Source organism: Larus michahellis, chromosome 2, assembly GCF_964199755.1.
Source record: "Larus michahellis chromosome 2, bLarMic1.1, whole genome shotgun sequence".
Lineage (NCBI taxonomy): Eukaryota > Metazoa > Chordata > Aves > Charadriiformes > Laridae > Larus > Larus michahellis.
This window is the reverse complement of record NC_133897.1, coordinates 8097715-8123359: the sequence shown is the minus strand read 5'-3', so window position 1 is coordinate 8123359 and position 25645 is coordinate 8097715. Positions and strand designations below refer to the sequence as shown.

Here is a 25645-nt window from a genome sequence, read left to right as displayed (position 1 = left end):
GCATAGATAGAGCCGGGAGCATACTAATGGGTCATGAATACTTTGGTTTGTGGCCTAATGATTTGGGGCCAGCTTGGCCAAGCCTGGCTGCTGATGCTTTTTTTTTTCTCCCTTTCCAACTTGGCATGAATTACTCCCATGTGCTTCAGTTCCAGTAATTCAATATTTTGTTCCTTATTTTTGTTGTTCGTTATGTAACCAGAATATTTTCAAACACTTGTAAGGATTATGCCTGAGTTATACACATTTTTGAGCATATTTTGGATTTAGTATGATTACACAATGTGATGTGATTAGACCTGTGGCTGCTCTGAATTCTGAAGGCAAGCAAACCTTGCAGACTTCCCGGATGGTGCTAATTTTTAATTAAGCTCTATTTAATCTCAAATTAAGTTTATGTGAAATTGCTATTTATTTATGTTTTGAACTATTTTAAATGGGATGCAGATGTGGTGGTAGAGAAGCACTGAATCATTACATGGAAAAGGTGATGCCTTGCATCTGGGAGATTCTGCATTGGGGAGGTATTCCTGACATTTAGATCAAGGTTTGGGATCCAAGCCTCAGTTCTTCACCACACGGCATTAGGCAACTCCTTGCTTTTGGTCATAGAATTACTCATAATCTACTTTTCTGATCAAACAGATGCTAAACTTGACACTAACATAATTTCCTTATGCATGTAGAAAGGAGCTCTAAAACCCCTGTGGCTGGAACACGAAGTAGCATAAACAGAACAGATGGCAGGAGGTAGAATATAATTGCAGTTTGTTTTTATTAGTTAAAGATGAGCATGTGTGCTTTTCTTATGGCTTTATTGTCTTTAGTCACACAGAATTGGGTGCTCCTCTCCAATCTGTGCAAGCGAATTGGTTATTTCCTCCCTGAGCACCGTGTCACAGTTTTCTCCCTCTTTGTTATATATATTACATATTTTTCAGAACATCGACATATTCTCATTCAGGGTTTGTTTATTGCCATAAATACTCTTTTAACCAAGATTATACACCTCGCTAAAGACAAGGTAGACCATTTGCTGAGCAAGTGGCTATATTTAAAATGTAATTTCCTACAATTTTTTCTGTGGGATTTGAGTACCTCCCCTTGAAAGTTTTAGCACAGGACTTCTGACTTTGTGTCTGCAGGTGCTTTTTCATGGTGAGGTAGTGTAAGCGCTGCTAAGGGCTCCCTATTCACTTGGTACATCTGCCATTGGTTTCGTAGCTAAGGAGAGCGATCAGAGCCTGTGTTACTGCTTACCAGCAATCGCTATGTGTAAAGCAGTGGGCACTTTGGAAATAAAATCATGGGCTACAATCATGGGATGCTCTGGTGGAAGGAAGAAGATATTAATATAGGACATCAATTTTTCTTCTCTGTCCTGGCAGGATCTCAGCTCATTTGCCATGCCCTTCTTGGACGGTGATGTGGAGAGCACAGACAAAAATGCTGCTCGCAAGGTAGGATATTTCCAAAGCTTCAACTTCGCTGTGGTGGCTGAGTCCCTCGGTGGTAAACACAATTTATTAGGTTTAAAAAAGCCTGAGGTTTTAGTCTTTCCTGGTGTACCATTAGCCTGTTGAGGGTGATCCACTAGGGCAAATATAAAACTTTTGCAGACCGTACCATGACGATGCTTATGTGGTATAACCTGTAAATGATGCTGACCTTTGGTGGTATTGCTATAAATACTGCAGATGTTGTAATTCAACGAAGTGACATTGCATAACTTTATTCTCAGGAATATAGTTAGCTAAGAAAATTTGTGGTGTTGCTACAGAAATACAGTGCCCAAACAGGCATTTGTGGCTGTTGGTATGTTTTCCTGGAATTCCCTCCTGATGGTTGCCCTCTGGCTATGGACGTTTTAACTGTTCAGTGTCATTGATCTATCTGTCCTTGGCACTGGAAAAGTGCACTGCCTTCATTTGCTGAAGCCATAGTGATAGGGTCTTCCTTTAGACAAGGTGGAAAGGTTCTTCCTTGGAGGATGCTCATGTGGGATGAACTCAAGGTTATCCTTCTGGAGGCATTGCTGCAATTTGTTTTTCCGATGGCCTGCTGTTAAATTATACTAATATATTCACAGAGTTTTCTTGCTTCAAAATGATCAGGTGGGCATATTCAATGGATGACATTAGGGATAGTTGTACAGTGCCTACACAATCTTCAAAGCAATAAAAATTGTGGGTGGGTTCTGCTGTCTTCAGGTCCTGGCCTCATCATTTTCACAAAGCGTTGAAGTACAAGCTGGTCTGCTAAATGTAATCCTCCTACCAGCCAAGTTACGGGCTTGGTGAAAAGAGTTAGATAGATACTCCTCCGAACAGTAGATAACCCCAAAAGCTGATCTACAGCTACACAGCGGACCAGTTTGACTTGTCACAGTATTTACAAGGCTATGTACCTCTGTGAAGATTAAACCTGCTACAGACCATTTGTCAAAGAGTCTGCAGTTATAGTTCAAGGCAGGTGAAGCAATAAATATCTCCTTAGTGAAGCTAATCTGCATCTAGAACAATAATAATTTAGCTCTGTTGACAGCACGAGTTTCTAGTCCTTTGCACCTCGCAGGAAGGGACAGTTGTTTAAAAAAATTCTGCAGTCCTTCAGCAACCGAATATGTTTATAACGTTGGCCTTGTTCCTTTCTGCATTGGACCTTTTAAGACTGACGTAGGAGTCACTGACGCAGAGGAACTCTTGTAGATGCCAGGGAAGCTAAAATATACAGTGTTACCAAAAGGTGCTTGTTTGGCGGGTTTGAATAAAGTGAACAATGTGATGTTTTTGAAAAGGGTTGTCATGCTGCATGAAGGCAGAGGTTTCTAGCCAAAACTTGATTTTTCCATTTATCACCTCGTTTCCTCAAAGAAAGGTGAGAAAGCTGCATGAATCTGTCCTGAAGAAAAAAATATACCGAAGCTAATCTTGCTCATGTGTAGTATTACATGATATCATTTAATGACTTCCACTTTACCATTTATGAGGCCCTTGTTTTTCCTCTTACTGGTCTTGGGACTCTCTTTTGATGAGTGCTTGTCTTAGGGACAACTGCAAGAACATTTCAGTAGTTGCCCCTTTTTACAGCTTCAGTAAATGCTGGGTTTTTTTTTCCCCAGACTTGGGTCAAAGTGGAAGTCCAATTAAATTTGGAATAACCATGCAACTGGGACTTAACGTCTGAAATTGCTTTTTTAACTGACCTCTTTGATTGAGTGTATAAGAGCCAGATTTTTTTCTAACATCATACTTGGAGCTCTGTTCAACATGTGCAACAAAGTGGTAGGAAACCAACCAGAAGTGGCCAACTTCTGGTAAGAAGGAGATGGACTAGGAAAATCCATTGCCACACATCTCATCCTAAATATTGTTTTCCTCAATGTGAAGGGTGTGATCTTTGCTGCAACTGAACGATGGGTAGCATCAGACTGCAGTATTTTATTTAATTCTAACATTTGCCAGTCCCTGCTGGTGCTACATAAAGAAGTTCCCAAGCTGCTGTTCACTTTCAAGTGAGATGGGTTTTTTTCTTTGTTCAAGTTCAAAATCGTAGTATGATGTGTAACTTTTGTATATTAAAAGTCAGTATTTCATCAGTAGGATGGCTTTTCCATTCACCCGTCATATTGGAGACTGGCAATTCATCAGAGATGTCTCTTCCTGCACTTAACTCTTCTGTCGCCTGGGCTAGAGATCAAGGTAGAAAAGAGTATTTCACAACCTGTTGTTCCAATCTGCCATTAATTTAATTTTCTTGTTCTTTGTGAAACGCTTTCAGAAATGGAATTAACATTTTTCACAGAGATCCTCAGCACTTTACCATGCAAGTGTCTCTCAGTCATTATCCTGTGACAACAATCCTCATTCCACAGCTAGGAAACTCAAGTGCAGAATTATTTGTTAAAGTTCACATAGGAATTTTTTGGCAGTGCTGAGAATGTGACACTCATTTCCTGAAGTTTAGCCTTAATCACTTCTCATTAACATGCCTACTGTTATAAATGAGGTATTCTTTCCTCTATGACCGATGGCAGGAAGGGGATAGGGATAGTTTTCACCTTCCTCTCCTGAAGATGGAGAATATAATATTCTGAAGACTTGTGTAGGAGTTTTTTGTGTGATGCGATGGAGAAAGGTACCTCTTGTGCCTGTGGCAGGTATTCCGTCCCTTCTTGTTGCCTGACAAAGTGCCTTAATACTTGTACTGGTATTGCTGGTCTAAAACAATTGGTATTGCTGGTCTAAAACAATTGGTATTGCTGGTCACCCCATGCTCAAAGCTAGGACTCTCCAGAAATGGCTTGAGTCCTTCTTGCAGAGAGGCCTTAGAGGACCATTAAATACAGCAGTATAGACACAGATAACTGGGAGCTGAGAAGCAGTGAGATTTACTGGACTTCTCAGTCTGGGAAAAGCCAGTGGAAGAGGGGCAATTTAGAGGCCTGGAAAATCATGAATGATGTGGAGCATCATTCAGAAAATAATTCTGGTATGGTGTGGCAGGGCAGCGGTCAGGGATGAGTGCCTCTCTGCACCCAAGCGTCTCTATCAATTTTAGAGGTCTTAGCACCTTGAATGCTTATAGATCCTTCATCTAAAATGTAGGTTAAAGCATAAGGTGTGGAAATTATAGAAAACCGATAGCCATTGCTTTCAGCTGAAAGCACAGGATTGTGAATGATCAGAGAGAAGAAAATGCCACGGGAAGAAAATTGTCCATAGGGAGGCAGCTACCAAATTATAGATGGAGGGAAGAGGAGGAAGAAGAGAAGTTTGAAGAATAATATCGATCCATTCCTTTATGGAAATAATAGAATTGTCATAAAAATTTAACAGAAAGATTGGAAAAGAAATGTGCTTTAGATGTTCTTTTCTGTACGTGGGGAAAAAGCTGGTGAGATGTTTATCCTAGGTGATAATAGTGACTGTCGTATTAATGAGTGAAGTGTATTTAAAGCAGAAGATGCTAAAGCTAGGCATTTTAAAATTAAATCCAAGCAACTCTGATAAAACACCCTTGAATGAATTGGCACAGCATCCTCTGACTAGTGCTGATTTTGAATAAATCTTGGAGCAGAGATGAATTTCCAGAAGACTGCAAAAAAGGCAATTACTGTGTTAATATTTGCAATGTTTGCAATTAGGATAATTTACAGGTTTGTCAGTCTAACATTAGTCCTGGGCAAAACAATGAAGTATCTAATATTGGATAGTTAATGATGCTATTATAATAGACTCATTTGGATTGGAAATAATGATAAACAGTTTTTATTGAACAAACGTGGGGGTTTAAGTGAATTATAAATTTGATTGGAAAATGTCACAGTGTTGGTGTCATGTATATAAAAAAGTAGCACAAGACATTTTGATTTAAGAAACCGGAGTGATAGTGAATAAACATGGAGCCTATTAAATGAGTAGAAACCTGTCTGATAAAATAAATTGAGACTCATCAGTGGAAAGTTCTGTTTCTAGGCAGACAAAACATTCTGTTACTGTACTATATCATACTTTATCAGTGACTTGAAAGAAATACAGACTTATTACTGATATAATTTGTAGTTCATGCAAAAATGAGGGGGAAGAGAGGGGTAAATTGTGACCAGGAAACTCTCCAATGCAGAATGACGTGAATCATTTAAAACACATTTTGCAAACAAATAGCCCATCTCAGTTTGGCCAAATTGTGATCGGTTATACCTAGGAGCAAATAACACAGACTTTGTTTTTGGGAAGTCTTTCACTTTGATTAGATTTTGAGAATAGCTGTAGATAATCAGCTGTACATGGCCCCTAGATGTGACGTGGTGGTTACAGGATTAGTTTGGTTCTTTGGTGTGTGAACAAAGGAATAGGGTGAAAAGTAGAGGGTTTGTTATGACTGCATTTGGCACCAACTCACAGTTCTGCTCTCAGTGATGCAGGAGGACGTTGATGAACTAGGATCAGAAGACACCGGAGGAGTGACTCCATTATTGAAGGACTTCAAGGAGCGCTTTGTCCTGCTTCTGGTCCCAGCATTGTTTTTGTTTTGTTGAGTGACTCATGGGAACTGCATGAGCAACCCCTGGAACAGGGAGGAGAAATAAAAAATATGCCATTTTTGCCCCTGCCCCCCCAAAGAAATCTCCTCTTGATTCATTTTTTCCTGGTCTTTTAATTGTCCGTTTCTTTATGAGCAGTGAAGTGGCCTCAGCAAGGAGGATGGGGAGCGTGTCCTGGATGGTGTCACAGCCTTGGCACAAGGCACCTGCAGTGGATGCAGTGAGCCTCAGGGCAAGGATACGTGTGCCAACCACTGCACTGCTGTGTGCATGGCTCCTTCTCATCCGCTGCTGTAAAATAAATGCAGTTAAGGGTTAGGAAGTGGACTGGGAGGCAGCCCTGCTTTCACCCTTCCTCAAGCCTGCTTCTGCCTTTGAGCAGCCCGGCTCGCTGCTGGAAACCTAACCCCGACCATCCGTACAGCAATGCCGGGCTCTCGGAGCCTGCCAGAGCAGCCAGCCGCATCCCATTGTATTTTCATTTGGGAAAGTGTCATTGTACTTTAGTTTTGGGAAGTGACATCTCTGATCCTGTAAAATATGTTGTCGTCTCAATTGTTACTGCTCATGCAGAACCAAGGGAACTGGTGGTGGTGAATGTAACCATGTGGTGCCTGGGAGAGTGAGTCCTTCATTACCTTTCAGCCTAATGAAGTCAGCTCTTGTGTTTCTGTGAGCTCTTTTATTCCAGCAGAATGAGAGAATCATCCAATTAACTTTATCAAAGGGCTTTTTTATTAAGATTCAGTGGAAGGGCAGGAAACAAGTGCAGACGTCTATCTGGTGCATCATCTCTAATTGTGTTTGCTGTCCCTTTCTGTTATTTGCCTTTCAAAATTTTTTCTAAGTGAAGAGGCAAAATAAAGGTCAAATAACTCACAGTTGTAAAAGCAAACAGAACGCAAATGCTCCATAAATGTCCTAAATATTTGGAGTTGTAGAAAAAAGGAATGGAGCTTAGGAGTGTTTAATGACTTTCACTTAAATTCAGAAGCATTTTGAAAGGCTGTTTAGCTTGAGCCCATTCATATTCTAGACAGATTGTTTTTTCAGACTGTTCTGAGAAATTAATCTAAATTCACCAGAAAGTGAACCAGAGCCAGAGATCTTTCAGGGAGGGCATCCTCTGGGGAAGGCTGCGTGCCCAAGAAAGGACCTGTTGAGGGAGCACCCTGGCAGGGGACCAGCGAAGATGGCTGCAACAAGGTGCTGTGGCAGGGACACGGGCAGCGCCTGGGTTCCCCCGGCTCCGACACAGCCTCTGCCTGTTCATGGGCAGGGTCTTCTCAGCAGAACTCCTTCATTTTTCTGGGCACGTCACTTTGGCAGGACACTTCTCTTCCCCGCAGTTCAGTGGTCCTTAAATTCTAGGTTGGGAGCAGAAATGGCTTCTTAGGGAGGACTTTATATTATGGTAAAAGGGAGGGATCATATTTTCAATACAAAGCATGGGAAAGAAAACAAAAAGATTGAGAAAATTTCTGCCTGTGAGTGAGAAGAGACAGGACTGAGATGGATGGTGTGTGGATGACGAGAGACTAGTTTGTGGTGACGTATGAATAGTTTGATCTCTTAGCACGTTGTGATGGGTATTATCATATAGTAGTGATTAAATCTTTAATCTTTCTTTTAAAGTAAGATGAAGAATTGCAAGTTGGGTAAGAAAATAGTTGAAGGGAAAGATGGTGGGCTGGTATTGAAAGGACAGCTATTGGATGGAGGGACAGAACTGGCAGGGTTTCCCCAAGCCCAGTCCTTGGACTGATCTTTGCTAGTAAGGCTGAGATGAAAAATAGAAGCAGACTAGCCAAATTTGTTGATGATGCAAAGAGAGGTGTTTTTTTCATCATAGGGAAGGACCTTATACAGGAAGACCTGGATGACCTTCAAGATGGATAATTCTTAACAGCAGAAGATACAAGGTTGTTCACTTGGGATATGTTAATAGGAGCAATAGGAGCAATAAATAAGAGGTTAAGGACTGTTCTCTTGGCCCAGGGCTTGAGCACAGTCCTGTAGCGGATCCAAACTCTTGCACACAGTAGAGCAGCGTGGCCACATGCAGCCTGGGACTGTCCTTGGCTTGTGCTCCCCCCGAGCCCAGGCGGCACCTGGGGGTGCTCATGGCACAGACTAAATCCCCATCAGATGGTGAGTGAGCAGGGAAGCCGTATGGATTCAATGGTTTGAGCCTGTGTCCAGCTGTTTCATTCACTGGCGTGGGGTAGGCTGGGACTGGTGATAGTTTATGTTGGGATTTTTCATTTCATTTTTGAAAATGAAGGTGTGGGTCTACTGGTCTGTCACAGGATGGCTCTGAGCCATTAGTGTGTGTAGCTGGAAGAAAGGAAGAAGAGCTTAGGAAGAGCCCTGTATCTAGGTGAAATGACAAGGGGAGCTTTGAGGATGCTATTTCTTGATTTGAAATCTTCTAGAGCTGCCCAGCTCAGGACAAGTACCAAGACAGTACTTTATGTTTAATTCAAAAAATTTAAAGAAAGTCTGCTAGATGCCAAGCATTGTAAGGCATATCTCATTTTGTTGATTTTAGTGACCAGTTCTGGATGTATTTTAGGAGCCTGCCTGAGATCATTTGGTGTATACAACAGGGCAAAGTCTCTCCCTGGTCCCCAGCTGAGGATTCTTTTGTGCTCTGAAGCATGAAAACTGATAGTGTCTTACAGCATTTTAGGATATATTTACTCAGTGCTATGTAAGGTAACCGGTTTAGCCTTGAACAAGTGAAGTCAGACACTAGAAACAGCACATCTGATGTAGCACGGGGCTCTGCTTGGTTGCTTAACCTCACTGGGAGCACATTGCCGTAGGCTGAGGGTAGGGTTGCACTGGCACTATTACCAAGCTGCTAATTTAGCCGTGTTCCTTTGCAGACATAGGGTCAGGAGCTGAGATTCCTCTCCAGCATAACCAGTTTTAAGGCTTAGGGAGTCCAAGCTTAGGTGTAGAGCTCAAAGATCCCATATATGCTCTGCGCAAAGCCAACCCAGGGAATGTTTTGTTGTTGGTTGGTGTTTTTTTTTTAATTAAGTGGACAGTCTTCGTACTTAGAGGAAATTTTTAATTTGTTTGATTAGACCTTATTTGTACATTGATTTGTATTGTACTTGCATTGTGTGTTTGGACTTTTTATCTCCAAAAGGCCAATTAACCAGTCCGGGTCAAACGAGCCGTATCAACATGTGCGTTTATTAGGTGCATTTCATATTTCTGCCCATTCTTACTTCACTGCTTCTCCTGGACTAACACAAACTGATGTTATTAATGTGAGGTTAATAAATAATAAACTGAGGTTATTAATGTGAGAAACCAGGGTGCGCAGTACTTTTTTTTTTTTTTTTGCCGCTACAGCTCAGCTGGAGGAATAGTTATTTTTCCAAAGCACATGTGGGAGTTTTGCACCCACCTGCCTGTCATAGCTTCAGGAAACGAGTCCAAAAAGCATGAAGAACAGGCTGATGATCCATCTAGCTGTGTAACCTGCCTCTAGCACCACTGCCGGAGTCGTCACACCGAGTCTGCAGAGGATGGTGGGGTTTATTCCACAGCAGAGATTCTTCCGCATTCCCAGCCAAAGCATGAAAATTAGCATCACCTTGTGACTTTTATATATGCTGTGATAACTGTTGTTGCTGATGATTTTACTCGTAGAAGTGCCTAATCATCTTTTAAATCTTGCTATTCATTAGCCTGAAATAATATTCTAAGAAAGCAATCCTGTTGTAATTCCCAAAGCAAAATCACAGGTATTTATCTGCTTTGATAGTAGGTGTAACCTGTATATAATTAACATGTGGAGTGGCGGAGGAAGAATTCAATGTAGTAATTTCCTTTAATTTAGTAGCACGCACATGTGTATTTAGCAGTGTGCCCCTGGTGCTCCAACAATTAGCTAATTCATCTGCCTGGCACGATGGAGAGAAAGCAACCGGTTGTGATTGCAATAAATAAAAACATCCCACTGCTTCTGCTCGGAATTCGAGAACAATTTGCTTTCGTGTCTGACTCGTGCATAGAAGGGAATACTGACGTTATTTGACAAATTGTTGCTTGACATTTTACATTTCTAGAATTGCTTTAGTGCATGAGGATACCATAGTCTTTTAAAAGTGTCTCCTATCAGTGTGTCGTTATAACCGAATAAGCATGCAGAAAAGATAACAAGAAATATTAAGGGAGGCACCAGAATGACGTCCTTCTCTTAGCTTTACAAATGTCATGGTTTGTCGCTTCAGAAAAAATTATAGTAAAATTACCATTCTGGAAACAGTCCTAAATTACAGTCGTAGTGGCAGATTTGTATTATGATTAGAATGAAATGGAAAATACTCTTATTCCCCACTTGCAGGCAGTAGATTTGGCAACAGAACTCTTTAAATTGCAATGCAAAAGGAGGTGCCGTTGTGCTACTTGGTTGTTTCCTGGACCAGGTAGTTGTGAAGAGAACAATGTATAAGTAGTCTCAGATGATTTACAGATGATATTTTAGTAAAGTTAATTAGCTTTTATGAAAAAGCTGCCACTTTGGGTCTGTTTACCCGTGAGAAAAATGCTATTTGTTTATTAATTTACTTATAGCGTGGTTATTATACCAGTTCTCAGTTGAGGGATTGTGCCTTATTGTTCTTGATAAATACTCACTGGGAGACGGTCTGTGTGCCAGGGGACTTAGACTGGGAATAAAGGAGATATGGCAGAATAGATGTGTAATGTCAAATGAGTTTCCAAGGTTGCACACAGAATCTGTGACAGAACTGGCAAGTAAACCTGAGGCTCAAGCCACTGCATTAAGCATGAAACACTACTTTTTTCTTCTCTGATGGATACTGCCAAGAGTGTTTGGTACCCAGTGCTTCAGTTAGGATTGATTTATCCTTTCCAAAAATTTCCCCGTGAGGGCAACTGCTCCCCTAATTCATCTGCAAAAGGACAGGTATATTTTTGAGATATTTTTGTCCACGCTGTCAAAAATAAGTGTACAGGTATAAAAAGCAGTTGTGCCTCTTGTCAGACATCTCTGTGCTGCACAGCAGAACACAGAGCAGAATTCATCAGCTGTCCAGGGCTGTGCCAGCGTGGCTCCATGCCCCTCCTAGTGACCCATGCTGTTTGTGTCCGTCTCACAGATCAAGTGCCTTTTAGGTTAGAAACCTTCCCAAATGTGGGACCACACTCTTTCCAGTTCCTTCTGCAATTCTCATGGAGCAAGACCCATTCCAGCTCTGTCCCACCCCAAGTGGAAAGAGGAGCTGGTCCAAAGTGCATGTGCAGGAGACAGAAAGGATTATGAGAAGTGGGATCCTGTCTTATGGAGGGAGCAGCTAGTTGGCCATCATGCTGCTCATGCATATTTATACAAGTATTTTGGAGCTGTAGCTGAGCATTATTTTGAAAAGGGAGTTAATTGCATAAGTGTTTTAAACTCAGCTGACCAGTTTTAGCTGGATTCATGTACACAAGCCCTTTACTGACCTGAAAGAAGGCATAGCTACCAATGAGGCTTTATTCTTTCATTTAAGTCATTCTAATAAAAGATATTTTTCTCTACAGTGACTCCTGTGGCAACAAACCCCATACCTAACTAGACTGGCACATATCAGGTGTACCTGGCATCTTCACAGGTAGAAGTTGCTGTCTGCTGTGTACTTCCCTGTTTGTTTTGCATAGCTGGGAAGAGAGAAGCAGGCGTGCAAGAGGCTTGAAACTCAGCAGCACACCATGGCCATGGGCACATACACCGTGGCCTTTGCTTGTGTGTCCCCTGGAGACCTGAAACCCACCGCTGCCTTTTGCCAGGAACAAGGCCCTTCATTCATGAGAATTGCCCCCAGCTAAAAAAGCAGCCTCGTACCCACAGAAGTGCTTTGTGCATCCAGAAGGAAATAAACTCTATGTATACCCAGGCGCAGGCAAATCCCACAGAGTTTTTGAGTCAGCTTCTATTAATTTTATGTGGGAAGAATTTCATCTTTGCTCCTTTTTTTTTTGTTTTTCTGGATTTTTATCCCCCTTCGCTGGGTGAGCCTGCACAGTGCAGGGCTGTGTTGTGCACAGATATTCACGCTAGCTGGAGAGCCAGCACAGGTCCCAAAAGAGGTACAGCTGCTAGAAAGGTCATAGTCAAGCTCAAGGCTGGGGTAATTAGCAGGAACGTCACCACTCTAAAAGGGTTCCTCTATTTTGGGACTCCAGTCCCACAGTTGTGGCTGTGTCTGGTGTTGTAGAGACCTGTCAGGCACTTGGGAACTTGTGCACTGTGCTGGGTCGTGCGATGTCTCCATTGCGCATTGGAGATTTAAGTACCGTAGGTGGGTGCTTAAATTTGGGAGGAAGACTTTGGGGAGCTCTGTTTCCTCAATGGCAGTCATTCATTGCCTTAAATAAATTCATTGCCAGTCATCTTTCAGTTGTCCAGGGCAGGAAGATGGATGCGTGGCAAATAAAAGTAGTAAAAAAAATCCCACACTATATGTGTAATAATAAAATGTAAGCACACATGTTGATTTTTTTTTGGTGAAATTCAGCGCGTCTTTAAGTGCAAGGGGCAGCACGGAGCCCAGAGCGGTGGCACACACGCATCTGCGTGTCAGTGCAGGCAGGCACTGGGAAAGGTGAGGTCTGGCTAATCCACCAGCCGAATAAACAGGAGTTGACTGTGTTGAGACAAGTTCAGAGATCCTGATGGCCCAAACTGAACTGAATTAATGGTGATTTTTCTTTTTTCTTCCTTTTTCTCTCCTCCTCAGGTGGAAGAAAGCTACTCTGCCGGCAGCCCTTCAAAAGGCCTTTTCTCAAAAGGGCTTCAGAACCGACCTTCCAGCCCCGTTTCTGCCCCTGTGAGATCCAAACATAGCCCCGGCTCACCCAAAACAGTGTTTCCCTTCCCCTACCAGGAGTCTCCCCCACGCTCTCCACGCCGAATGAGCTTCAGTGGGATCTTCAGGTCCTCCTCCAAAGAGTCCTCCCCCAGTTCTAACCCGTCTACCTCTCCTGGGGGCATCAAGTTTTTCTCCAGATCAAGAAAAAGTAAGAAATTGCTCATGTTATTTCAGGAAGATACACGGTACCTCTGGGCTTGGCCCATTCTTTACCTGCGGTAGTGAAGTAAGTGCAGATGAGGCATGTGCTAATTGTTCGTTATCGCTTTCACTGACCATGTGTTTTGGGTTTCTGACATGCTGGATATTAGGGTATGACCTCTGCAGGGCCACGGACACCTATGCAGGGTTGAGGAGGGAAATCACGCTTCAAAGCTTTGCATACAAATCCTGCGTCCACATTAGTGGGAATTTTCTGGGTGATGTCACCAAGGCTGGTTGGACATTAGTGCCGGGGCTCGAGAGCAGTTGGAGATGTTTGTGGGGTTTGTGGTGGAGGTGGGCACAGAAAGGACATCATCTCGGGAGCTAAGGGAGACTCACTTTTGTAGGCTCCATAGAGAATTTCAGCCGTTTTTTTTATTTGATATTTCTTTGCCCTATTGTAGGAGGGGAAAGAGACCTTTACTGGATAGAAGTAAATGATATGTGTTTCCAATCAAATGACCATTAAGGGAGTGTTTGAGCTCCTCTGCCAGAATATGAAAGGCATCGTAGACCTCCATGGTTCCGAGCACTTGCCTGCTTTATATCAGGCACGAATTACCTCTTTAGCAGCCCATGGGCTAACACACCATTAAGACTCAGAAATGAGCAGCATTGAGAAGAGGCTTCAGTTTTAAAACTTACTTGCTGAACAAAGGTTCCCAGTGCTGGTCTATAAACCCAAGGGCTTAGTGGCTATAGGATGGGGACAGAGTTACAGGGGAAAGAGAGGAATAATATCTTGCCACTGGGAATGCTGGATTGTGAGACCACAGTGAGTTTTCCTTCTGTGAACAGGAGAAATAACTCAATGATAAATTGTTGTCAGATCTTCTGTGACAACATAGGTACAGAATTAGTGGTGCGTATACCTATGTTTGGCTATATGTTTCCTGCAACATACTGATAGCTTTCCGTGACTTTTAAATAGTATAGAGGGACCTTCTTGTTTCTCTTCATCAGAATTTCCCTTAAACGTGTTGGTTTTAATCAGAACAAGTACATTCATAGTGACTTTTGTGCACAAGAACAGAGCTATACAAACCCATATAGCATTTTCTTTATGTTTATCAGAAGTTCTGCTGCAGCTTAATTAAAATGGCATCTTTTTCAGTCCTTGCCTCTCTCTAAAACACCTTCAGGAGAATGATAATAGGAGACTCAGTGTTTCTGAAGGACTCCAAGTAGACTCCAAGCATCATTTCTATTCAAGGACATTTGTTCTCTCCTTAAAGTTCAAGTATGCTTTTTACGCTTCTCTCTTTTTCAAGCCTCACAATAGTCAAAGTCCGTTTAGGTCCATAGGTTTAAATATTGCATAGGCAAAATGCTGCTGATTGAGCACACAATGAAGGGCTCACTGCTGCGTGAATAACAGCAATATACACTGCATAGCAAAACCATCTTGTGACTTTTTAAGCAAGTTACCCAAGAAAACAGCACTGTTTAAGTCCTAGCTAGGTACAACAGAATATTAAAAAAAGGAATCTTCCAGTAGTCAGCAAAATCCTGTTGATAAGGTCACATCACTGTCACAGGAACAGGCTTGGAGCGGGGCCACGCTATTTTTGAGCTAACAGAAGATACCCATGACCCTGCTGCTCCAGAGATGGTTGCAGGAATTGCTCTGGGCTTGGGTGTTTGTGGTCTTTTGTTTTTCAGGGAGGAGGGACAGCCTTTTGGAAAGGGCGTGATGATTAAATTTGGTTCTTAAGTTGATAACTCTTCCCATTCTGCAGCTTTCTGCAAAACAGAGCATTTCTTACCAGGTGCTTTCCCATCGTTTAACTCTCTTACAGAGAGACTAATGCAGATACATACCCTTCACTACCATGTTAAAGTTGTTTTTATTCAGAATGTGCTAAACAGGGGTCAGTAATGAATTACACTCTTGGGGTTTACTATATTTAACTAAACTTTATTGGATTTTATTTAATAAAACCTTTTCAGGACTTCAGGAAATGTGTGGATAACCATTTCTGTTGTATTATGTAGTTTTTCACAAGCAAAAGTTTTGCATTCTGCTACTTTTCAAATAAAGAATGACCCCATGTATTACAAAACACTAAGTTAATTGGTTACATCCCACTCAAAACAAAGTCTCTGTGGCTTGAACAGCATATCCTGAGTGACAAGACTTCTCAGAGGCTCCTCAGACCAGATATCTCAGACCTTTGCGCAGATGCTGCGCTGAAGAACTCTGAGAAGAGCTAAAGCAGCACGTGGCTCCCCGTTTCTGGAGGTGCATAAATGCTTCACTGCTCAAAATTGTCACAGCCTACGTGATTAAAATCCCATTTTCTCAAGGAGCTTGGGATAAAAGTGAATGGGACTTAAGTTACTTTATCAGTTCTGAAACTGTGAGTGCATCGAAATCAGATGGACTTGCCATGCTTGCCTGCCTTTACAGCCCTGCTGGTGCTGGGTTAGTAGTATTAAAATGATAATTAACTGTGTGCTGGGCTGCATTAGGAGGATCATCACCAGCAGGTCAAGGGAAGTCATCCTCCCCCTCTGCTCAGCACCTGTGAGACACATCTGCAGTGCTGGGTCCAGTTCTGGGCTCCCCGGTACAAGAGAGATGGGGACATACTGGTCCAGCGAAGGGCCACTACATTGGTGAAGGGCTGGGGCATCTGGTGCAGGGGGATGAAGAAGGAGGAGAAGATCTTTTTGCTGTCTTCAGTTACCTAACAGGGTTATGGAGAAGGCAGTGCTGGGCATCTCAGAGATGCCCAGCAAAAGGGCAGGAGGCTGTGAGGGAAACTCCAGGCAGATGCAAGAAACGTGTTCTTGATGGGGGTGACACAGCATTGGAGCAGAGGTCCTGAGGGACTGTGAAATTGCTGCCCGTGCAGATTTTAATAAATCGATTGGGCAAGGCTCTGAGCAGCCCCGTTTAAAGTTGAAGCCCTGCTTTGAGGAGAGGTTGGACCAGGGAGCTCCAGAGGTCCCTCTCAGCCTCGGCTCTTCTGGGAAACTGCACTGGAGCCTTCCCTTTGAGTTTATAGCTAATCTGTATTTTATCCAGGCAATCTGCAATTTAAAAAAAGGGCCAGGTAAAAGTTGACAGGATTTGGGGGGTGGGTGGGGGGTTATACCCCCTGTTTACCTGAAATGAGGCTGTGCTGCACTCATTTCCCTATCATCATGGAGCAATATGTGGGGGAATTACATGCAGTCTTTGTTTTAAATAACATACCCCATCTTCCCTCCACTTCCTCCTCCCACGCATTGTTGAAAACACAGACTAACCTGTTACTCCGCATATTCCTTGTTTTTCTTGGAAGCAACTTCTTTCTAGCTTGTTTTCATTTTAAAGGCTATGTGTGGTATTCGCAGCGCTTTCTTTCCCATGTAGTTGCTGTTTTCCCAGCTCAGTTATTTTGCCTTTTGAATATATGCAGTTTAGGAAGGGCATTAATGGTTCGGGTAGGACGATATTAAAGCAGAAAGTGATTTGCAGACAAGAGGCTTAAAACATTTTCCACTTAAGGCTGGGAGTTTAAAGCTCTTTCTCATTTTTAATATTGTATCACTTGTTTTGGCAATAGCCAAAAGCTTGTCTTTGTGTCTTTTCCCTTTGGTTACCCCAGTTCAGCATCTGGTCACAACCCCAAGGCTCTGATCTGACAAAAGATTTGCCTTTAAAGGAAAAATACCTTCCCACAACGTGTACTTGGCTGCCAGCCACTTCAGGTATTTTGTAAGTACAGCTTCAAAACAGTGAACTGCTGGCTGGGGCTCCATGTCCAGTGTCCCACCTTTGAAAAGGCAACAAATCCACCTTGGGCCCCTCCTGACAGAGGCTCTGCAGGGACTTTTTCAACTCCTTCAGTTTGGGAAATTCACCGCAGAAAAGTCCAAGACAGCTCTTTGTGTGTTGGGTTTCTGTACAAGTGTTTTTACATTTAATTCTCAGCTTTCGATTTCTTTTTTGCCTGAGAATTTCTTTACAACAGCACCGTTAGAAGGATAATTGAAAACTGAGTATGGATTTAGGATGAATTAAGCTTGGCTTTGAGCTGGTGCAGATGACTTGCTAATGCTGATCCCCCGTGCTATGAAGCTTGGTAGATGCAGTCCCACCCAGCACTGCCCACTTTACACCTCCCAATGCCAGGCGCCTTCTGCAAGCAGAGACGTGGCTCTATGAGATGTAGAGCTCGGTACCTGGGTTTACCCGTCATCGTGGGCAAGTGAGTGGCTGTGGAATATTGAGCAATTACATTTTAATTGTTTGTAGATGATTGAATATGAAAAAATGAGTAAATTGCAGTGACCTGTAGCTAACAGGAGGCTTCTACAGAGCTGACACTGATTTCCTAGACGTTTTGCAGGGACAACAGGAATGAAGGATGAGTGAAGAGGTACAAGTTGAAGTTTGAGGTGCTGTGAAAAGTGACTTCAAAATTGACATTGTGGAACTGTTTCTTAGGTTTGCTCAAAACTACAGGAACTGCTGTCATGAGGAACAACTTGGGACCTGGTGCTCTAAAACGTTTTTGAGTCTTAGCTATGACGGGAATGCCTGTCTCTTGTGTGTCAGTTTGCATGAGCAGGTATGATGCTAAGAGAAAGAAGAAGTGGCACAAATTTACTCTCAGTAAAGCAAACTAAGGTGATCCAAAGTAAACATGGGAGACATTCACTGGGGGAAAACACAATTCAGATTGCACTTTTCCATGGTCTTGCAAGAGCTCTCCCTTCAGAGCCAATACATACGCAAATAAATGAGGAGACCTTTATTTTAGTGAGTGGGAATTACAGAGCTACCCCTGCAGATAGGCTAAAATCAAGTACCCTGAATATTTTATTCAAAGTACATGGTTGTATGAAATTTAAGTCATTAAAATGTAGTTTTTTCCATGGCGCTGAATGCCCTGTTTGAAGGGCAGCAGGGCATTTTCCAGTCCTGCTTCCCCTTCCAAAAACATCAGTTCAAGTAACAGCAATACTCAGGACACATTGATGGTGCTGCCAGTTTTAACAGCAAAGGAAATCAATTAAAAGGCTTCCATTGACTTAAAGCTTTGGGTTGCAGTGAATGGGATCAAAAGATAAATTTAGCTCAGAATTAAAGGTTGTTTACAGAACTTTGAATCAAAAATTAGGCAGGTTTCAAATTGCTTGAAGCTGGTGATCAGATTTGAATCACAGTGAACTTGCGCTATATTTGAGGAAAGAGATGATTTTCAATGTAAGGTTTTAATTTTCTGCCCTCTCTTAGTAATTTTTCTCCTTCTGAAATTCAATACTACTAACTGTGGTGCCTAAAATAATGCAAAAGGAGGGCTCCTGGTCCTCTAATAATAAAGACCCAGATTGTAGTTTTTCAGAAGACTGTGAGAAGCAATACAGAAAGGTTGTTATATTTTATTCATTCTAATAATTTATTTTCTTGGAGAAGATTTTGTGGTTAGGCTATGCCCTCTATAAGAAAAGCTTATGACTGTACTAGTTTTTACCCATAGATGGAGCAAGCAGCTCTCATTTCCAATACCTCAGGGAAGAAATGGGGAAAACCCTGACGGGTTTCATGTTGCCACATTCAGCCCTGCTCCCCTGAAGGCCTCCTGACTGTGGCTGATCAGTGCTAAGGCTTTTCTTCAAGCTTTAAACAAAAATTAATTTCCTCTCGGATTTTAATACGTATTCATGTCATTTAGGTAACAACTTGCAGTGACGTGGGGTTTAGTCCGAGACAGGCTGTTGTGGAGGGTCGGCAGCTGAGTGCACACATTTCATGTACCATTGGCTCAAACTATCGCCCACCGTTACTCTTGAGGAATACCTTCCTGTGACACTTGGAGCCATGTGATGGGCTGTCCTCCCTCATGCCAGCTGCTGGAGTCTGTGTTTGGATTTTTCTTTGGTAAAGTCTTGGACTCTCCCAGCCTTTGGACCACAGCTGTAGAGAATCATCAGTTATAACCTGCATTGGGATCCTGGATAGCTGAGGCCACTTTCATAATCATTTTTCCATCCATGCTCACAGTTCCCCTGCCTTCTGAATGGACGGGCAGGTGGGATGCCGGAGGGAAAGGCTGTGGGGCAGCTTTGATTTCTGGCTGTGACTACTCTCGCCATGCAGGACAAGTGGAGCAGGTTGCGGAAGGACAGGGCTGCTCGGTCCAGTTACACCTTGGGAGGGTGGTGTAGGTTCTTCCACCGTCATCCCATGAAAGCTAGGAAAGCAGCAGAGCCATTTGTCTTGCTTTCTTTTCCAGTGCTGCTGCACAAAACCATCTAATCATAATTTTTCAAGCTTGCATTGCCTGGAGAGACAGACAGGGGGACCAACACTCTTCATTTTGGTCTCGTCTACACTAGAAAAATGACTTTTTGCAGGCAACATGTGTCAGCACGGCTGCAGCTGAGCTGGTGCCATAGACAGCTTTGCATAGCCAAAGACCAGCCACATTCAGGACCGTTTCTCCTGCCAGTTACTGACATCTGCTATTAGCAGCAGATGATTTTTCCGGTTAAAATGTGCCCATGGTGATTGGTCTTAGTTTATTTGGAGATATCTTTCAATGCGCTTGCCATTTCACCTTAGTTCCCCATGGTCAGTGTTATCTGCATAGGTGGAGTACATCCGGTGTGCTTTTATATTCCTTACCACTATTTCTAGGCAAGAAGGATTTTTCAGACTCTCTTCAAATTGCTAATGATTTAGATGCAATGATGCAAAGAAAAAGGGAAGATTTTCAGTCTCTAATTTTCATCTGTAGGGTATGGGACAGAGCTGTGACCGGATTCATTCCCATCTTCTATCTCATTCCTGGGGTTTAAACTATGGAACGTGCTATAAATGATCATAATTTTAAATAACAACCAAGTTACTATTCCTTGTGATCTATAGACAAGACCTCAGTCTCTTTTAGAGACTGCTGCTGGCAAGCAGAGGAAATAGAAACTGCAGTTTGAACATCTCCAAGGGTTGATGAACCCTGGTGGCCTTTTGCTGCGTGTCTTCTTTGTGTCCTTTGATAAGAGAGGTCTGCAGAGCGGTGCTCATGTGCAGGTGACTTTGTTCCCCCACAGGTAGTAACGTAAGCAACAGTAAAGTTAAAGAGATAGTTTTGAAGTCTCAAGCTGTCTAACCACAGCAAACCATTTGGAAATAAGTTGGGGGGGATTTTTTTGTGGCTGTGGGTTGTTATGTTTTTTTAAATTACCTGTAGTTTAAAAATCCAGGAATACACGTAGGAGCAGATTTTCAAACATATTTAGGTGTCTATTTTCCATTTAGATCAATCATTTCAGAATTTGGTCCCTAAGTATTTGGTTAGAAGTGCTGGAGAAATCTTGTTGATTTTAGTAGGTTTGTTCACACATTTAAAGTACATTGTTTTATCTGAATCTTGGTGAATACTTGTCGTCATCCCATTGAAAATGCGTTGTGCATCTGAGCTCTTTTGATACGTGGTTAGAGTCTGAAGTATTATTAATCACTTAAGGTATCAGATCCAAGCTTTCTCAATATCATGGGTTGTCACTTTCTTAGATAAAGTCCATGGAAAATACCTCAAAAATGGGCTGAATAAATGTGATAAATGTTGAGTCAATCAGTTTTCTGATCTGCAAAAATACAGAATGAAAGGACCTGACTACGATGCAGAAAAATGCGTAGGGTTGGGAATATGGTATGTGTAGTATTTTAAGTATAGTTAAATGCCAGGCTCGATCCAGCAGCCTGTAGTTCTTTTGTAGCCCTTGTTGGATCAGTGTGAGTTTTGGCTGAGCTGGGACCAAATAAAACCATTGTTTTTAAAAAGGAAATAAAACCATAATAATGATGGTAAATCGCTGTGAATTGTGAGAGTCAATAGGGCGAGGTGCTGATCGCTCCCATGTCTCACGTTTGCAGGGCTTAATGGAAATGAGCTTTGCTTTATGCAACCTTTGGGGCTGTGAAAGCATCTCGAAGGAGAGCCCTGGTGATAATCAGTGATTAAACTGAGGGGGTTTTAAAGACTTCACACGGACTCTGCTACTTGCCTGCATGGATGATTAGATTTGTTCCCTGCTTTCACTTGTGTATTTTGTTGTCCCATTGACCTTAAAGCCAGCCGAAGGCAACAGCCCTCTTTTGGGCCGCAGGGCTGTGAATGTGGGTGGATGGGGAGGGACTCGGGAGCCAGCAAGGCTCCTTGGCGGGTTGAGCAGGGCACTGGCCACCTCCAAGCAAGGCAGAGGGCTCTGCAGCCTCTTCTGGGAGAGCTCACGTGCACTAATTATCACCTCACCTGGTAGTGACTGAGTAGTTTGAGGAGATGAGATAGGACTTTTAATGGACCGTAATGAATTTAAGGACTCTAATGCCTTCAGAGACCCTTGTAGTCTTCTGTACTAGCCCAGGAGTATGAGAAGGGCTGTTCACATTTGATTCATTCCATTCTAATTCGGTCAGTTGTCAGGGCACTTCACAGCAACTTTGGAGTTGTCGTTGGCCTATTTGATGTGCACAGCAAACTTAAATGCAGGTTGGTTGTTACTGGGAAGAGGGGATGTAGAAAAGCACAGATCTCTCCTAGTACAAAGCTGTGCATGGGACCAGGTTTAGGATTTGTTTTCCTCACTGCCATAGTAAGTCAGATAAATATCAGGCTGGATTAGGAGATCTAGGAAGAATCCTTTTGTACTTGCAGTTTGACAGAAGTGAAAGGAAATTGTGTAATACCAAGGTTACATTAACTTCACTGATGTGACTAATTCCCATACTCCTGAATCTGTGTAGCAGAGCTAAGTCCTTCCATGCTGCTCTCTATTTGACTAAAGTCAGATCACGTTTCCTTTGTCAAAGCAGAGGAGAACAAAGATGCCACTTTTTAAAATTAATTGGTTTAGGATTTTCTAGCCCAGTGAGTTAATTGGTTTGGATTTTATTGTGCTTAAAATAATCAACACGTCAGCTGGAGGAGGCTAGAAGTCATGTTCTTAGTTTAAAATAAAAAGAGGACAGGCAAGGTCTTCTACTCATGTCATAAAATGAGTCTCAGGTCTAATTTTTGGACATTGACCCATTTGTTCCCAACCATCAGAACCTTTACAGAAATTTGTTTGAGTAATGTATCCTGAATGGATAATATGTGTATTGGGAGGGAGTAACTGTCATTGCAGATGCTTTGATAGTCCAGCAAAACTTCTGACAAGGTTCCCTGGCGCAACGTGAGACATACTGAATGAAGGATGACACCATGCAGAGGACCCAAGTCAGGTTCGGGAAAGCATTTTATTACTCACAAGCACACATATGCACATTAGCTGGAGGACCATGCTCCCCAAGGTTTGCACCCTTTTTGGACTTGCAGGATGAGGGTTGTAAAATGCTTGGAAGCCCTGGCTGTGCTTTGCCAGCTGGCACATGAGGTGGTTTGTGCTGCAAAGTGGGCGTGTGTGGATGCTCTACAAATTAAAGTGCAAAGGATGGGGCAGAGAGGTGAGGATTCGTGGTGGGTAGAGTGAGGAGCTGTGATAAGTAAAAATGTGGTAGTGAATGTAAATTTGAGAGTAATGTCCTGAATAGCGACCTTTATGAAGGGGAGATTTTAGTCTCTAGAGTCAGCTGTATACCACAAGCAATAATCTGTAGCTGGTTTTCTCCCTGGGTTGTTTCTCTTTGGTCCATTTTCTGGATGTCAGAATTTGTTATCCAGCTAAACAGCTAAACCAGCGCATCTACAGAGCATTGCTGGAAAGGTTCAAATGTCAGGAACTAAGTGATTTATGACAATCCTAAAACCACTGAGCCAGCAATGAGCTTACAAAGGTCCCTGTGCCTGGGATCTCTGGGGTGGATCAATAGACTAACTGCCCGCTCCAGGGCTGGCTGGTTCTGACATGGAGCGCTAAGTGTTTAATAAAATCTAAACAGGATCTTTCTTAGTTTATTTTTTAAAAAATAAAGGGGGGCTGTGGATTGTTTGGGAGTTGTGGGTTGTTTTTTTTTTAAAAAAAGAAATTATTTTCTTTCTTCATGAGTTTTCTGCTATGTTCATCTATGTCACAGTTCATCCAGAAGACCCTTCTCCATCTTTAATAAATTCGTATCTTAGATTATGGAAAAATATTAATCTGTGTGTACTTGATATGCGAAACAATTACCTAGCATCTTTGATGATCAGCCATCAAAACACCTCGATTTCTTAGTTAAACTATTTTGAAGCTTGCCTCGGTGTTTCTATAAGCACATTTTATTGATAGGCAACTCCAGTGGTTTCCAACAGGGTTTCTTTGTAGTTTGCTTCTTGCAGCATCGCCTGCCGCTTGCGACTCTCAGAGCCTGAAATGTAAGTGCAGCTTCGAAAGCCCCCACGTAGGTGTGTGACACAGGACTGCGGTGACAAGTGCGTGTGGGTAGCTACGCCAGACAGAGCCGCACTGTGTGAACCCAAACTGCATCTCCCTGGGAGCTCCTACACGACTGTGAAACATAGGTGCCCTCCTGTGGGCATCCTGCTGCTCCTCCTGGCTGTATGGAGGTGCCTTGCCTGCCTGGAGATGCATTGATTTAGGTTTTGAGCAGGATGCTAAGGACCTTTTATTATGCCTTTTTTTTTTTTAGTGCTTCTAAACCCATTCAAACTGCAGGGGCTAAAAACATCCCTCCCTCCGACATGTGTAAGAACAATAATTTCAGCAGTTGTTCAGGAAACCAACTTCTGCCCTCATCCCAGGAGGGTTTGCCATTGCCCCCGGGTGAGGATATGGCCCTCAATATGATGATAGACATTTAATTGTGTTGACAAATACATGGACCCTCATGCAACTAATTTCTGCTGGGGAAGGCATGTGGAGATTAGCCGTTAATGATATGTTCTTCAACAGATGCCATTATTTGGGAATCCTGAGCGTTTTGTTGCAGGGTCACTGTGAACGTATCTGCTTTATCGCCTGCCTGAGCTGGGCGGAAGGTTTGGTGTCAGATTTGTTTGCTTAACCTCAGTATAAGGTTTCCATAGCTCTTCATGTTCACGGTCTTTCCATGGATCTGTTTAATGGTGAGTGAACTGCACTTGGCAACCTGAGCCGTAACTCCAACAGGATGATGCTGTTTGCAGTTATGCGGCCGCTCCAATTCCTCTTGCGTGCCGATGTGCCCCCCATAGCACCAAGCAGCCAGAGGCCAAAACTGGCTTTAATCCATGCAAAATAAAAAATGCATATCTAAATGCTATGAAGGTCAAAACTTTCTGGAGAGGAAGTGACAGAATTGCAGATGGACTAATGCTTAATAGTGAAATGAGAGTAGCTACACATGACAAATAGTGGCCATGTTATTTTTTCTGTGTTTAGCATTTATATTAAACGCTTGACTCTTTCATGTGTCATGCAATCCTAGAATCATAGAATAGTTTCAGTTGGAAGAGACCTTTAAAGGTCATGTAGTCCAACCCCCCTGCAATGAGGAGGGACATCTTCAACTAGATCAGGTTGCTCAAAGCCCTGTCCAACCTGACCTGGAATGTTTCTAGGGATGGGGCATCTACCACCTCTCTGGGCAACCTGTAAAAAGTAGAGTTTGCTAGAGAAATGCTGAGCTTGGCCATATTCAGTGCACCTTGAAGAATTTCTGAAAGACAAGAAGCACGAACGGCAGATAAAACACGTAGCCAGGTAATAAAAATGGGGTTTTGGCAGAGGAGTCTTCAGCAGCAGCGCTTGATTGCAATGGAGCACTGGCCTAAACTTGTTCAGGAGAGCGAACCTCAAAAATGAATTGACGTGAACATTAAGATGAGCGGGTAGCTGAATTTTTTCATCTTTTAGAAGAAAGTACTGCTCCTTCCAGCAAAGCTAATTAAAATGTGGCTTCTGCCCACACAAAGATCAAATTCTGCTATATTATGTGTATTTAAACACATCTGATTTACTACATCTGAGTTTTTCAGCATGACACCAGGGAAGATTTGACCATTGGGCTCTGAATGCAGTGAACAATTTCCAGACTTGAATGCCTGAAGTTAATCCTTGCTGAGACACCTAAGACAGTTGACTTGGGGAAAAAAAAGGACATTCTTAACTAAAAGAAAAGAAAAAGAGAAGAAAAAAAGAAATATTTTGGCTAAGTTCAGCAATATTTGCTAGTCACCCCTATGAAGGTGGTGAGCATTAAGGAATAGTTTCCTGCCTGGGCTTCTAAGTGTTGGGTTTTGTCCTTCAAAGCCAGAGGAAAGCCCTTACTTCCAATGCGATCAAAGGCACTCTCGTTGACAAAAGCCTAATTATGACCCTTCCCTCCTTAAAAACGTAAATAGTAAGTAATGAGGATTATTGCCGATCTGACATCTCGTATGTTCGCTGGCGTTCACAGAAAGCTTTCAAGCAAATGGTGGGGATTAGTGCAAACCAGTTTGTACAGCTGTCTAGATTTTGTTGCATCAGAAGCCCAGTCTGCAGAAAAAATACGTGGATTATCAGCAAATACTTACCTAGTGGTAAGGGAAGACAGGCAGGGACAGATGTTCTGAATTTAGAGAAATGGTCAAAGTCA

General features: G+C 42.6%; 1 protein-coding gene across 7 annotated transcripts in view; it reads left to right on the top strand.

Moving 5' to 3' along the window:
• The window catches only part of PRKAG2 (protein kinase AMP-activated non-catalytic subunit gamma 2), a 236415-nt gene that overhangs the window by 74888 nt on the left and 135882 nt on the right, over window positions 1-25645 (top strand). For 3 of the 7 annotated variants that reach the window (XM_074574045.1, XM_074574047.1, XM_074574057.1), the window contains exons 2-3: window positions 1389-1460; window positions 12811-13090. In XM_074574045.1, the coding sequence (XP_074430146.1) occupies window positions 1389-1460; window positions 12811-13090 (352 nt within the window). Of the gene's footprint in view, window positions 1-1388; window positions 1461-12810; window positions 13169-25645 lie in introns of those variants that run through there. The other 4 variants (XM_074574050.1, XM_074574051.1, XM_074574048.1 and 1 more) reach the window with 3 other exon arrangements.